Source organism: Aquila chrysaetos, chromosome 12, assembly GCF_900496995.4.
Source record: "Aquila chrysaetos chrysaetos chromosome 12, bAquChr1.4, whole genome shotgun sequence".
In the NCBI taxonomy this organism is placed as follows: Eukaryota; Metazoa; Chordata; class Aves; order Accipitriformes; family Accipitridae; genus Aquila; species Aquila chrysaetos.
In genome coordinates this window covers 41,381,656-41,397,594 of record NC_044015.1, presented here as the reverse complement: position 1 = coordinate 41,397,594, position 15,939 = coordinate 41,381,656, and the positions used below count along the sequence as shown (strand labels likewise).

The following is a 15,939-nucleotide window of genomic DNA, read 5'->3' as shown; positions in this document are numbered from 1 at the left end:
AAACATAACCGAAGCTAAACTGCTCCTATTAACTGCAACAGCCTAGCAAAAGCAAAACAGCAACGGTAAGCAATTCACCAGGGCAGCGCAGAAAGGCTGCCGTTCGGTCTGTGGGTTGTGCAGAAGTCGGGGTGCAGCCTTCCCGTCCTCGTTACGCGGCAGCCTCTGCCAGGGTACGAAGTCCCTTGTAAATACATCCAGCCTCAACCAAGACCGGGAAGCAAGCTGTGGAGATCCCATCCTCACGCGAGGGTCCCAGGAATCCTGGGGTCCCCTTTTAACAGAAGTATTGACCTAGTACAGTAGTACCAGCATACTTTGCAGAAGGGTGGTATCAGTATACTTTGCATCCAAATAATGACTCATCATTACAACATAGACTGCTCTCACCAAAATCAAGTGACTTGAATACTGAGTTGCTCTGAGATGGAAAGAGGAAAGCAGAACCAGGACTGGTAAAGATATGAAGGGAAAAAGTATCCCCATGACTTATGATGAAAGATTATTCCAGAAATGACTCTGCCCTCACAGGAACAGAGCTGGATTTAACATCCTACAAAGCCCTGAAGATAATCTATTGAGGGATAAAACATGTTACTTAGTAAACAATAAATTCTGCAAATGCCATCTTAAAACTGTTCTTTCTGCCCAACCATTAACATGCATCGTTACTGGAAAACTTTTACACAAGCTAACACTTCTGCTGACCAAAAAAAAAAAAAACTCTTTCCAAGATACAACCCGCACTTACCCACAACCAGTTTTTCTCTAACCTAGTACTAACACTATTGTTAAGGCTAAATAACCACTCCCTGCCTCCCTGGTTATTTTTTGATGTAACAGAGGCATTTCAAGGGGGGGGTGGTCTCAGCTGGGAAACAGTTAGATAAGTAGTGCTAGTCTTGGCTTCGCAGTGGTAATCCACTGGGGAATTCTGGCTGGCCCACGCATCGGGCAGGTGGAACCTCTCCTTGCCGATTCACCAGCTTTACCCCAGCCCCAACCTAGGAAGGAAAGTTCTGGGAAAAGGCCTCAAGTCAGAAGGAAAGGAAGAAAAAAGAGCATATAAACCAGGGATAACAGGAGTGTCAGGGAGCCGTGCCTCCAAAACTGAAGAAATCAGGGTGGTCAGTGAGAAGAGGCTCATGATATAATTATGCTTGCGTCCAGAAAAATAACTGTGACTCAAAGTGCAAGAGTAGTTGTAGAAAAGCAAAAACAGCTGAGACTCTGCTTTCTCTACAGCACCACCAGATAGGGTATGGCTTCTGAGGGAAATGTAGCATTCACTTTACCGTGAATTAAGGATAGCACGAGTTCAAGAAAACAGAATCTAGCATGGTGTAACAGCAGCAGTTCTGTCCTTGTGGGGAAAAAACCGCACAACCCTAAAAGCACAGCTTTGCTTTCAGCCACTGTTAAGGGTTTGCCAACAGCCAGAAAGACTTGTAGAGGCCTCTTGGTCCATGAGCCTTGTGTAAAGGGGAACAACCAACTCCACGCCTCAATTTGGAAGAGCAAGTTTCCTCTGTTGAAATCCTCAACAAGCAGAATAGGGTCCACTCTAACCTCTGCCCTGAAGCCACGCAGCATCCTTCGGTTTCATCTATACCTTGCACAGTTTTATGTCGGTGTGCATGTGCATAGATTTTTATGTGATTTATACATAAATGTTGGAGCCTGCTGTTTCAGTCCCACTTGAAGTTTCTGTCACTGTTTACAAGCTTTCAGGATGGAAAAGACATAATTCCCCTCTTCAAGGATAAGCATCCAGAGAGCTACAGGCTAGACAGCCTCAGCCTCACCCTCACCCCCACCCCTGGGCAGGTGATGGAGCAAACCCTCCTGGAAACCATTTCCCAACTCACAAAGTAGGACCAGGAGGCGATGGGAGCAGTCGGTGTGGATTTAGAAAATGGAAATCACACCTGAGCAGCCTGAGAGCCTACCTCAATGAGAGGACTGGCATGGTGGATGAGGGGAACACAGGGGATGCTGCTTGTCTTCACTTCAGCAAGGCTCTCCGCGCCATCTTGCTTAACACCCTCACAGACAATCTGATGAAGCACAGCCAGGACAAGCAGGGATGCAGATGGAAAACTTGCTGAATAGCCCAACTCAGAGGGTTGTGACAAGCAGCAAAGTCCAGCTGGATGTCAGTGACAGCAGGCAGAGCCCACAGGTTGAGGCTGGGGCTAATACTGTCCAGCATCTTCATTAGGGACCTGGACAACAGGACAGAGCGCACCCTCAGCCTGTTTGCAGCCAACACAACATTGGGAGGAGTGGTGGATACAGCAGATAAGCGTGCTGCCAGTCAGAGGGATCTCAACAGGCTGCAGAAACAGACCAGCAGAAACCTCATGAAGTTCAACACAGAAAGGCAAAGTCCTTTGTGTGTGGAGGAATCACCTCCTACTACAGGCACCAGTACAGGCTGGGTTCCAACTAGTTGGAAAGCAGCTTTGTAGAGAATGACCTAGAGGTCCTGGTGGAGACTTGAGTTGAACACAAGCCAGCAATGCACCCTTGTGACAAGGAAGTCCAACAGCATCCTGTATTGCATTAAGAGCAGCAACCAAGCACTGGTGAAACCACATCTGGAATATAATTCCTAAACAGCTGGGATTGCAAGGCATGCCTGGAGATCATCTAAGTTCAACCCTGTGCTCAAAGCAGGTTCACCTATAACAGGCTGCTCAGGATCTCATCCAGTCAGGTTTTATATACCTGCAGGGATGGAGACTCCCCAACCTCCCTGGACAGCCTGATCTAGTTTCTGATGACACTCAAAAGAAATTTCTTCTTAACGTTTAACTGGAATTTCCTGATTTTCAATGTGAGCCCATTGTCTCTTGTCCCGTCCCTGGGCACCACTGAGAGGAGTCTGGCTCCCTCACCTCTACTCCCCCAGCAGACATACATACCCAAGGATAAGACCCCCCTGAGCCCTCTCCTCTCCAGGCTGAACAGCCCCGGCTCTCCCAGCCCTTCCTCACATCTCAGGTGCTCCAGACCCTCAGGCACCTTTGCTGGACTCATTCCAGTCTGTCTCTGTCTCTCTTGTCTTGGGGGGAGCTCAGCCCCGGACCCAGCGCTCCAGATGTGCCTCCCCAGGGCTGAGCAGAGGGGCAGGATCACGTCCCTCGACTCACTGGCAGTGTTCTGAATGCAGCCCAGGGTGCTGAGGGACTTATTTGTCACAGGAGCACATGGCTGGCTCACGACCAACTCTGGGCCCACCAGGACCCCCAGGTCCTTATCCGCAGAGCTGTACTGTGTCCAGTGCTGGGCTCTCCAATTTCAAGAGACATGGACAGAATGAAGCAACTCCAGCATGGGGCCACAAAGGTGACTGAGGGACTGGATCATCTGGCATAGAAGGGGCTGAGAGAGCCTGGGCTGTTCAGCCTGGAGAAGCGATAGCTCAGGAGGATCTGATCCATGTGCATAAATATCTGATGGAGGGGTGTACAGAAGACTGAGCTAGTCTCTTCTCAATGGCATCCAGTGACAAGGGTCAATGGGCACAAACTGGAATACATTTAAATGAGAGTGATGAAACATGGGAACATGTTGCTCCGAGAGGCTGCGGCATCTGCACTGGTGGTACACAAAACCAGACTGGCAACGGTCCTGGGCAACCTGCTTTAGCTGACCCAGCTCTGAGCAATGGGTTGGTTTTGATTATCTCCAGATGTCCCTTCCAACTTCAACAATCCTGTAACTAAACACTCCAATATATATTGCAATGGAGCCTACCACAATGAAGCATTTTCCCGTTAAAAGTGGACACAAAACCATAGTGGGACGTAAAAAGGTCTCATAAAAGTCAAGCACACTCAAAGAAACAAAGTTCAGCTTTCAGTATTCTGAAATAGTATGCAGAAGGCATGACAGCTCAAGCAAGCAAATGGCCTTCCCTATAGGCTGAAATACTACTAAAGCAATCGCCTCCTTCACAGCTTCAAAAGCATTGCTAAAATACTGGAATAGCCTCTAGGGTTCAGAATGACCCCCATGACTTTTATACAACTCCAAAATATGTAGCCAGTACAATCCTAGTCTACGGAAGGAAGAAAAAACAACCCCCAAACCAGAAAATCTGCAAAAACCCTATCACCTCCAGAAGCCTTAAGTCCATTTCAGGCTACCTCACAGGATGCATACATCCCTTGATAGGTTCTAGTCCATTCTTTGCCACAGACTTCATTAGGCAGCTTTTAGGAGAACAGCCTCCGGGTCTCTATTCTTCTAAGCTTTGCCTACCACATCTACTTAGTCTGTCCTAGTTTGTGGATTATCATCTCCACATTTCATACGTTTCTAGTCTAAGCGATGCACTGTCAATCATTTTCTTCCTTCTATTTCTAGCTAGATGCAGTGTCACATTACATCTCATCTATATTAATGGCCAGCTGCTGCCAAAAGTAGTAGTCTGACCTCTTCCCACCACTCCACGCGCTTCTGCCACTTGTGACAGGTCCAGCAATCGGGAAGCTGCAGCATGTGCTGGTTCAGCAAACCAATCTCAAAAGAAAACTAACGCTAGTTTTCCATCCTATCACTGAGCCAAAGTACTTCATCTCGGGCCTATGCAATCACCAGACATGCTGCAAACAATCTAATGCATGAGTCTGAAGCTAGACACACGGAAAACGGTGTGTGGCAGGAGATCAGGAGTAACCCCTTCAGTGACAATCTGTTAGCATGACACATCAGGTGAAAGATCACCCTATGATTAAAGAGTTGTTTCAAGACAATTACTGCAATGGTTGATTATTCAGTCCTATTTCCTTGCCTCCAAGTGATTGCGATTCTGGACAGGGTAGAACAGATGGCTTTGAGGGCATTTGCTTATGAAAATTTCCTGGCAGTAGTCAACAATCATATGGCTACATTGGTATTATCAGATCTTAAGTCCTAAGCTATAGTATGTCAATATTACAGGAATTCTTGTGAAAAAGGATACCCCTGTACTTCAGTGGCTTTTCATTTTCTGCTGCAGCAATTCATAGAGAAGCACAAAGCACTTTTTTGGCTCAAGGGCATTCATGGGAACAAAGAGCTGCTATCTATAAAAACATAATGGTATCCAAGGCCTAGTAGAGAAAAACTATGGGATACTTACAATATAGGGGCTGACACGCTCAAATTGTTCTATGCATAGCACCATCAGAAAAGATAACAGTGAACGTTTGTTGTGGGTTCAAAAGAATGAAAAATTGTTCATGAACTCCTAACTCACAGACAAGGAGGAAAAACTCAAGCGACCAAGGGAGTCTGGCTGTATGGACACACCGTTGAGCGTGTTTGTTAATGGTCCAGATGAGCAACTTGAAGGAAATACCAGTTCTGAGGTATGAAGAATACAAACCGCATGGTAAAGAGAAAATGAAAAGACACCAAGCAACAAAACATCAGGCCTGGGTGGCACTAAAAGAATCTGTCACTGTTTTTATTCCATGTGTATTTTTAGGAGTCTCGGAAAAGACGTGCAGAGTAGGTGCTTTCAGAAGGTTAGTGACACTTGCAGCAACAACTGAGCCAAAAGATCATATCCAATACATTCTCCAGTGTATGGATACAGGAATAAATGGAACTGAAGTTGGCCTGAGGTCTCTTTCAGACACCTTTAGAAGCAATGAACCTGGCAGACACAGAAAAATACCTAGATCTACAGTGTTACTCTGACAACAAAAATTCGCTGGACTTTGGGATGTCTGTATTACTCTAATTTGTGATGGAAGTTAAAGGGTAAAAGTAAAACTGAATTGGCATCCTAACAAGTTTATTTAATGCAAACAGCCTTCTGGAGACATCAGTTTTGCACGGCTTATTTTTGAACCCACTATTTCAGAAGCAGAGGTATGCTTCCAGGCAATGCCCATTCCTGCATGCTGGCAGGAGATTTTTGTGTCTTATTCCAGTGCTTCATAGCTGCTTGGACTGGAACGGGATACTCCAAAATGTGAAAGCTGTGGAAGTAATGAACTGAGTTTTCTCTCTTTACATTTCTCCTACAGCCTGCAAAGAAACACCTGAACAGTTTCACTTCTACCCACAAACCTACTGTTGTATTTGCTAACATCTTTCATGCTGTTTAATATAATCAATTAATAATTAAACATCTTAAAATTAGCAGTATCTGCAGTCCCTACAAGACAACGATAAATATACATCCTGTTCAAATTTATTCAGTTACCTTTAATAGCTCTTTAAGTGTTACATAAAACAGTTAAAAACTAAAATTAAATTGCCTATATTGATAGCAATAAGCCTGACAAATTCATCAAGTAGATGCTCGGGTCTTTGGAACTCTGCTACAGGAAAGTACCAAAGTTAACTTCTGGGTTGCAGTGGCTTGCTTTAGCAACATTTGGGGCACAGAAAACTTTAATATTAAACTGGCAACCAAACCTTAAAATGCAGCAGCGTTGCCTATTATGTAACACCACAAAGAATGAAGCATAAGCAGTGGGTAGAGGGTACACGTCATTACCTCACAGGTATACATGTATGTGGCTTCAACATCACTAAAGCTACATTCCACCAAGCAGACTAATTAAAAGTAAACTGCTGATCTCCAAGTAGTAATGTGCATTCTGTTCGTAACAAATCACATTTATTCCCAAAATGCAGATATACAGTTACATGAATAATATTCAAAGACTGCATGAAATACGAAGTTTTGAATACCTATAGTTTAGACACCAACCCTGCAGTTCAAACAAGAACAGTAGCTCGTCTCAGCTAAAAAAAGTGTGTAAGACCCATGCCTGAACTGTTGGAAGTCTTAAGAAGTGACTGGGGCAGCCATTTAATAAACTCTCCAGTGAGCTAAGCTAAATGATAGCCTGGAGAAAATGACTAGTTAAAATGGCAAAGAACATCTTATACTCAAGAGGGCACGTGGCCCTTTTCATAAACAGGTATTTCAGTGGAAGGCTTACAGTTCCAGCCTGTCACTCTCTCCCTGTGTTGTATATCAAAATAACCTAAGTGTCAGAGAGTGGTTTGCCTCATTTTTACCTTGGGAAGAAAATAGCAACATATTGAAGGGGGGCGGGGGGGGGGGGATTAAAAAATACTGCTGCCCCTCATTTAATAGTTTTATATGCAAACACTTCTACAGCCAGAACTACAATGACACCCAAGCCCTTCTGCACATGAAATGGAAGCCTTTATATACATGGATTTTTACTTTTTTTAGTTTGGTTGCTAAATGAGAAAATTCTTGTACTTCCAGAACACAAAGATCAAGTGCAATGTTTCAACTCACAGATCTTTAACGTGTACATCTAAGCCTTGAAACCACTACCTTAGCAAAGGTCCTCTGACTTAAGAGTTTATAAAGACGACTTTTTCCCCCATGAGGACAGCCAAGCGTTAGAACAAGTTGCCCAGTCTCTTTCCCTGGAGGTTTTCAAGACCAGACTGGAGACAGCCCTGAGTAAGCTGGTCGGACCTCAGAACACACCCTGCTGTAAGCAGAAGGTTGGACCAGAGACCTCCTGAGGTCCCTTCCACCCCAAACTATCTCATAATCCTGAGTTTTGAGATTTTGCAGGTAGCCCTGAAAAACTACTTATTTGCTCACTTCCCTCTCCCTGCCTGCTTCTTCCAAGAAAAATACTGGGTAAGGTTTGGTTCTGTTTATTACTACATAATAAAATAAAAAAAAAAAAAAACCAACTAAAAAAACGCAGACTCGGTTTTTCTGGAGAAGCTGCCCGATCAGTTTCAGAGCACCCAACTGGCAAGAACCACAGGTTGGGCTTTAACGCAGCTGACTCAGTCCTGTTATCAATCTACCTAAATCTCTTCACCAGGAAAAGACTGGAAAGGGGAAGCAGATTACACAGTATTTCACAGGGGATATTGTTAATGTGGATCTTTCAGAGGTTTGGTTTGCAACACAGCTCCCTAAATCTGCAGTGGCACACCTGAGGGGAAGCAAACTGCAGCCTTTCTTAAGCAGCCTTTTTAAGTCAGTTTTGCCAGTGAAATCACTGTATCACCTGGGGACATCTTCAGTATTGTAAATACTAGTGGAAATTCTTAAATAGAAAGGTATTTCTACCACCCCTCTAACAAAAGTAGCAGCTGATACTTTAAAAGAAAAAAAAAAAAAGGGCAAAAAAAAAAAAAGCAGTGATTCAGGGGAACACAGAAGGCTGAAGGATGTCAGGTGATGGCTCTCCCTGGGGTGATTTAACTTTTTCCAGCCTGCTATCTGCTCCACACTTCTGTCAGAGGTTATCACGTCACAGCAGGAGCAACAAAGCGAAGGTGCACCCAAAGTGAATCTGTACGAACTTACAGGCTTCTGAAGAGTGACGCCGTCATGCTTTCTTTTCTGCCACACTTGCCACAGAAGAAGTAGCCTCCAGCAAGAGGAAATAGCACCTCTGAAGTCCAGGGGCAAAACATGGCAGGACAGACAGATGACAATGACATAAGACTGTCAGGGCAGCATCAGATCACCCCTTAGAGATCTCTGAACTAGAGGGACTAACTACCTCACCAGCCTGAACGCTCACACCCAAGGTGAGCACAGACCTCTGCAAGAAGTACTGAAGAGCAGACGTAGCTACATTTTTCAGGGTTCCAAGTCAAATGAAGACACAGCACACTTTAGGGTGGTAAACGCAACCTCTGTCCAATGGCTCATGACCATGCTGCTGCTGCTGCTGAATCATCTGCTGACATCACACACTAACGTAACATATTTACAATAAAGTGGAACTGATTCTCATTCTCCTTCAAGCAGAGTGGATGACTGGAACCAGGAACCACCAATTGTATCCCAGGGTAGTCATCCATGCTCAATAACCAATGTGCAGTGATTTACCTAAAGGACTGGGTCATCAGAAAAACTAAACGAGCGCTGACACTGTAAGGCTAACTGAGGAAGGCTGCTAGATGGAGGACGCTGCAGCCAAAGGGGAATGCCTTGGTTGACAGGACATTATGCTCACTAGAACTTCACCAAGAGAACTTCCATTTTCAAGGAGTATTACGAAGCATGACCGCAACAGTTAATCAGAATACCATCTCTCATCTGAAGCATGCATTTTCATCTACACATTTTCTAACTATTTATTGTTCATTTCCATTACAAAGTACAGCATCGGCCTCAACTTCCTGTAATACTCTGAAACTTCTTGCTAAGAAAAATTGGAAGTCTATGGAGTGAGCACATCCTACCACAGGATTTCAGATTAAACCAGATACAGTCATATATACCAAGCACCACAAGAAAACATTCTTATGCACAATTTGTGACATGAATGGATTAGTAGTGAAATATTAATACAGACTGGGGTTTCTGGCCAGGAAAAAGCTCAAAAAGAAACTGAACCTTTCAACAATTCCACTGTCTACCTAAAATCCCTCTGCTGTATTAGAAAGAACTCTAAGTCCCAAGCAGTAAGCCCACAAACATCAATATTCAATCACACACAAAAAAGTCCACAAAACTCTTCTGTTAAGACAGAAAAAACCCCACACTGTTTTCCAAGATGAGAAATGCAGAATGCTAAATGCTATTGTTTCCCTTGTCAGAAAAACTGAGGGAATACAATCAGTGACTATAACCAACCACTCTGGAGTTTATACTCTCACCAAGGAAGTGAGAAAACTGAATTCCCAGATCTACATTAGGTTCACAGATACTTCTCTGAAGTATTCTACAAAAAATGCTCCAAAATGAAACAAACAAAAAAGACTATTAGTTAAAGCCAAGATCAAATGACAAAAAAAAAAAAAAATTTGCGCTCAACAGGATGGACTGATGTGAATCGCCAATTCTAATCATGATTTAGATCAGTCAGCAGGAAACCTTGATTTAATCTATTTTGACCTTATTTTATATCCAGGCGTTATTCAAAAGCTCTGTCCCCCCTTTCCTGTTTAAACACCTCAATTTGCAACCACATTAGTGATCGTGTTACCTTTTCTACTGCTTCTTACAGGGGAGGCTATTACGCATTTATGCACATTGTTTTAAGGTAATAGCATAGCTTAATAAAAATACAAAGATTAAGAATGTTAAAAAGTCATTAGCAATGGTTATTAGATCATGTATTTCTTAAACATTATGTCCTGAAGTTGTTTCAAGCTGCATATGAAAACTAGAATTCAGTTACATTCACAAAGTTCAAAACTCTTCAACTGAAAGAAGTATAACATTCAGAAAAAAAGGAAAATTTTACCAGACATTATGAATTTAAAGATGACTTATTAAAGCACTGCCACACAAGGTTAATAAACTGATTTTCTGGCCAAAAGCAACTAAACTTTCAGAAATCCAAACATTAAAGTGCATTCAAAGAAATCAGGCTGAGTCAGTTTAACCGTCCACCGACACCAGAAGAGAAGTGGTCCTGCTCCTCTCCAAGACACGCATGCTCCTGCTTCTTCCCATACTTGCCTGACACCTTAGGCCACCAATTCAAATTTTTAACCCCACAGAAATACACTCTGCAGAAGGAAAAACTTAAGTTCTTATTGTAGCAGGTCAGAAAGCTGAATAACCTTACTGAGGGGCAAGAAACACTAGGAGCTGGCATGAAGGTGGTCAACTGCCTGCTGAAGAGTTGGGAGAAACAGGACCCTATTTTTCAGCAACAGTAACGGTGAAGAGCTTCCTGCGATCAGAGTCAGAGCTGCACAAGACAAGGGTACTGGCTGAGGAGAAGCTGAGTCAATCTCATAGCTTGACATTTTTGGAAGGAGGAATAGGTCATCCTCCCACTGATCTCCACGACTGGTTCTGCTGCCCCATGCCATCCCTCACGCCAGCTCTAGTCTCTGTTGGATCTTTCCATTAGCTGATACAACAGGTTACCCTGCAGGAAGCTTTTCACTTCTTTCTAAGCTAGGGAGCCAAATCAGCCCACGGTAGAAGTTCAGGGAGCATCTGAGCAAAAGCAGCAGAAGGAGCAGGATCTCCCCTTCCAGGCAGCTAGGAGCTGTTAGACCACCTCAGCCATTGTCCATCCCCCCTCAACCCAACATTAACATCAGCTTGAAATTTAAACCAAGCTATGCCAATCAAAATCAGGGATACTATGTCCCTACCTCTCCCAGCTCACCTCTAACCAAACATGACCACCCTCTTTCCCACATGGCAGCCCTGGTACTTCTCTTATTTTTCAGCAAGTTAGTTAAAAAAAAAAAAAAAAAAAAAAAAAAACACACCAAAAAAACCACCTCATCATTTTCCTGTTAGTTTTGCCTGTTTAGAATCCTGTTGCCTGTTGCAACCTGACTGGTGGATCCTATCATGGAACAAAATAAAGTAACACCAGGAGCTCAGCACTTCTGGAAATTACAGTAGGTATTCAGCTGCCTGTCTTTTCAACACAAAAGTCTGACCCCAGCTCTTCAAGTTTTTGGAATCAGAAGATCTCATTCTCACTTACATTTTATTCAAACATTATAATGGCTGAATAAACAGCATTTGCTTTCAACTACTAATCAAGCTTTTCAGTCAAAAATCTTTTCTTCTCAATAGACATTAAAATACTCGTATTTGGAAAAAAATATGCATGTATCAGCATTCACTCCACCACAAAGACTAAATAAGCAGCTTAATGCATGATATGGTAATATTCACAAAGCTTGAGCTCATCTTAAGTTAGAGATGATTTCTTTCCATTTAGGACTAGAATAACCTTCTAACGTGTTGGAATATTAGGACTCAAACCAATCACGTGAGCATGCTTCAAAGTAAAATGAAACCCTAACACAGGTTATTAATCCCAAATCTAAACCCAGTTTAATATATATTCAAAATCCTTTTTTTTTTTTTCTTTTTGTCTGTCCTGTATTCAAACTGGTAGGCTTCTACAAAAGTGAAACAGCATTTTTAGTTAATTTAGTTTCACTTTCTGGAGTCATTTACTTACTAACCAGGCTGAGAGCTCCTGTCTGAAGAGTCTTTCTGTCAAACTCAAAGTTTCATATTTATATTGTTTATTTTTTGAGGTTTGTATGTCTAGCATTAAGTCCTGGCTGATTCTCTAGAATGCAACAGGATCTTTCCTGACTGAAGGTTGAGTTCCTGTGCATTCCTTCAGAAGAGTCAGCACAAGGTTTTTCCACTGGGGAGAGATGGGGAAGAGGGCAAGAGGCACAACAGCAGTCTTACTTTCCACCCACATTTTCAAAGCCAGGCTGGTCCCAGGCCCCTTGTCTGCCGAGCCAGGCGAGTCCTGGGGCTGCCTGAATTATCAGTCTTCCCTTGCTCTCTCCCCACATCGCATTATGCAGCGCATTACTTTCCTAACACACCCCTCCTCCAGCATACCTAGTACACCACCACGTAGTGGCAGTCATCTTCAGTTCCTCTAGGCAGACGGTTGACACCAGAGCTTCAGCGGCAATGCCGTGCTAAGGAGACTTCCCATCCTATCCCCTATATACTTCCTAAACTGTGCTAGGAACCATATTCAGGACATTGCTCCTAGCTTCAATCACTGAAAGAAAGTATTATTTTTTAAAATTCTGACTGTTTCCCAATGCAGAACGCAGTGCAGCCATGCAAACAGTTGTCTGCGCAATTCAATGGCTGTGAACGAATGTCAGCCAAGCCTACATTGCTGCTGCCACCCCTGTGCTATTGAACTCATCCCACAGGTGGATCAAAGCCTTCACAGACCTTTATGCTGCTCCTGCCCCTTAACCTGAAATAAAGAAGCTGAAATAGGACAAAGAATTCATCTTAGCTTTTCTTCAAAAAAGCAAAATGCGGGGGGGGGGGGGGGGGGGGGGGGGGGAACAACAACAACGACTCTTCCTTTCTTAGTACGGTATCAAGACCAACACGTAATAACAGCTTTACCCATTGGAACAACATCCATACAGTGAAAAACAAAACCTGCCTGACCTCCATAACCCACTGACTTTTTATTGCTCTCTGCAGCACGAATTCTCTACAACTCTCAATGCTATCACTGCTGTAACGTCAATGTAAGTACGTGACAATACAGAATAGGAAGTAATTCAGCGTACTGCCTGTGGCTCTTTAGCAATATGGCGAACTTCAGCTCCCACCAGAAGAGAGCTAGCACAAATATTTCACAATAATGCTGCGTTTAATTAACAAAACTTACAAGCAATTGGTGAAACTTGAGACAAAGATCCTGAATACTGTGATGCCTAGATCAGCATGGGCCCCAGTATGTGTCTCTGACTTTACAGATGACAGGAGTTTAATAGCCGCATTTTTTCGGCCAAGAAATTACTCAGGGATCAGACCTGTGATTCTCTGCCCCTCAAGATACAGAAAAAAACAGACAGGCAGATTCTTTTAACTTCTAAGATTGAATTAGTACATTTCATACCAATAACAGGAAGAATGTTTCACTACAGTTTTCATTTGGGAGGGAAAGATAAAATAAATTTAAGTAAAAATTCACACACATTCAGGAATTTCAAGGGAAGAGGGAAGAAACCTCATCTGTAAAATACTGTAATCCTGATACCCGCAACTCCCCTCAGTCTGGCTAGAAGAAACGTCTGTCCCACCGAAGGGATTTATTTTATTTTATTTTTAATAGCATACCTTTCAAGTAAGCATTTCCAATTCATTTGTCAACACCGTTCAAGCAGCAAATTACCTTAAGATCAGAATCTTAGGATAATTTGAAGAAAACTTAATGAATTATCTATTCATCTGTCCTAACTTGCCTCCTAAGAAGCAAAAGAGCTGCTCTTCCAGATACAATCGGGATGGACAAATCCACACCTCAATAATCAAACACGTATCTCGCTCTGCCTCCCACAGAAGAAAAGAGGTCAATAAGCTTTTTCCCATTTCCTACAACTCCCCTGCACAGTCCTTCTCCCTTTTTCGGGAGAAGGTCTCCCTCCTAGGAGACTGGAAGGGCTGCCCTTCTATCTATAAAGTCAGTTCCTCTTTGTCTTAACGGCTACAAAAAAGATATTTAAAGAAAATAAATATATGTTTTATCCTCGAGCAATGGTGCTGCGATCAAAGCCTGGGAGAAACGATTCCATCACGTTGGGACAGAGACAGACGGCAGGAGCTGGCAAGAAGCGCATCCCTCTCCACCCCGAAAGGATTACACTCCCCCCCCCATGCCACAGCAGCTAAGGCTACCCCACTTTCCACCCTCTCCCGCCCCCCCCAAAGACGAACCCCGTCCCAAGGAAGGCACAGGCCTCGCTCCACTGCCCTCTCCCCCGCCCTCGCTGCTCAGGAGCAGGGCCCGGTCCCCCGCTGACCGCTCTCTAGCATCTCCCCCGAGAGGGCTGCTACCGGTTGAGCCTCGGCTCCCCGACCCGCGGACGAGGCGCGGACCCCTGCCCGGCGGCGACCACCACCTCCCGGTGCCGCCCTCGGGCGGGAGGCGCCGCTTCCAGGTCCCCGACCCGCCCGGGGCCGCGCTCGGGTCCCGCCCGCACCCCACCGCCGCCGAGGCGGGCCCGGCGCCCCGGGGCGAGGCTCCCCGTCCCGGGGCAGTAGGCCCGGGAGGGAAACGGACGGGTACCGCGGACCCGACACGACGTCCCGGGGTCTCGAACGCGACCTCCCCGGCCCCACAACTAACTTGTGGGACGCTCCGCCCGGCCGCGGCCCCCGCGCAACAAGTTCCCGGGCAGGCTCCCCCCCCCCCACCCACCCCCCCCGCCCGCCCCGCTGCCGCCGCCGCCGCCGCGCTCTCACCTCCGCCATGTTCGCTGCGCGGGCGGGCGGGCCGGCGGGCGGCGGCGGGGTTGGGTTGGGGGGGGGGGGGGGGGAAGAGGGAGGGAGCGAGGGCCGGGGAGGGGTCACATCGCCGCCGCGGCGGAGGAAACGGCGCCGGCGGGTCACGGTCTGCGCGGCGGCGGGGGGCCGGGGGGAGCGGGGCGGGCAGAAGGGAGGGGGCACGCCACGCACTACGTCACCGCGCACAGCTCCCCCACCCCCGGAACGCGCGGGAAGCCTGCTGGGCGCCCCCCCCCCCGCCCCACCGCCGCCTGTCACTCAGCGGGCAGGCCCCGCCCCCGCCCTGTCAGCGGTGAGGCGGCGGGCCCCGCTCCGCTCCCCGCCGCCCCGGGAGCCGCCGCCGCCATTTAGTGCTTGGCAGGACCGGCTTGGAATTTAAAAAAAAAAAAAAAAAAAAAAAATCAGGTGCCCGGCGCCGTGCAGTCGGTGTGGGTGCCGTTCCCTCCCGCCTGGCTCCTGACCCGGCGGTCGTACTCACTCGGTGAGGCGCACAGGCGTGGAAGCTCTCTCACCGACGACGAAGCGTAAGAGTGAGGTCTTCAGGGGAACAGCTCTTGACCTGCTGCTGCTGTGTGGGACACTCTTGGGTCGGATAATACCCACAACGCTAGGTTGGTCCTACGTTAAAGGCAACCCCCCCCCCCAAAAAACCCCAACCCAAACCAAAAACCCCCAGACGTCCAGTCCTAATTCTGCCTCTTTTCCCTAAAACCTTCCCCGGCTGCCTCACCTGCCCAGGTTCAGCTCTGTCCTAGGGCTGATGACACAAGGACACGCACAGCCCTGCGAGGCAAAGGGGAAGGCTCCTGTTCCCGAAGTCTGGCATTACAATTGCTCTTGGAAGCGAGGACGACACGGTAGCCTGTCAAATACTTTGGAAAAGCCTGTCTGCCCGCGTCTCGGGGGAGGGGGAAAGCCTGCCTCTGCTCTTCCCCCTGCCTCAAGTCTCTGCTGGCCTGGGGCTGGGGGCTGCCCGCTCCTGCTCTGCCCCCTTTCAGAGGCGCACAGATCATTTACGATCCGCAGTTCTCTCCCGAGCCGCTCCTCTGCCACCCCTTCTCCCGACGAACCGCATTTTAAATCCTCAAAAACGGTCCCCGCGGGGCGATGCTGAAAGGAAAGCACCCACGCATGCAACTTTTGCTGCTGACTCAAGCAAACGACGGGAAAAAAAAAAAAAACAGAACCCCAAACCCCTA

General features: G+C 46.2%; 1 protein-coding gene across 2 annotated transcripts in view; it reads right to left on the bottom strand.

Annotated features, from left to right (window-relative positions):
- MIER1 (MIER1 transcriptional regulator) overlaps positions 1–15,931 on the bottom strand; it is a 43,201-nt gene extending 27,270 nt beyond the window's left edge. The window contains exons 1-2 of one of the 2 annotated variants that reach the window (XM_030032065.1): positions 15,471–15,931; positions 15,219–15,308 (exon numbers count right to left, since the gene is read on the bottom strand). Coding sequence is in view for 1 of the 2 variants with exons in the window: in XM_030032064.2 (XP_029887924.1) it covers positions 14,699–14,707 (9 nt within the window). In the remaining variant the exon portion in view is untranslated. Of the gene's footprint in view, positions 1–14,698; positions 14,828–15,218; positions 15,309–15,470 lie in introns of those variants that run through there. The other variant, XM_030032064.2, reaches the window with a different exon arrangement.
- Between the last annotated feature and the right edge of the window lie 8 nt (positions 15,932–15,939).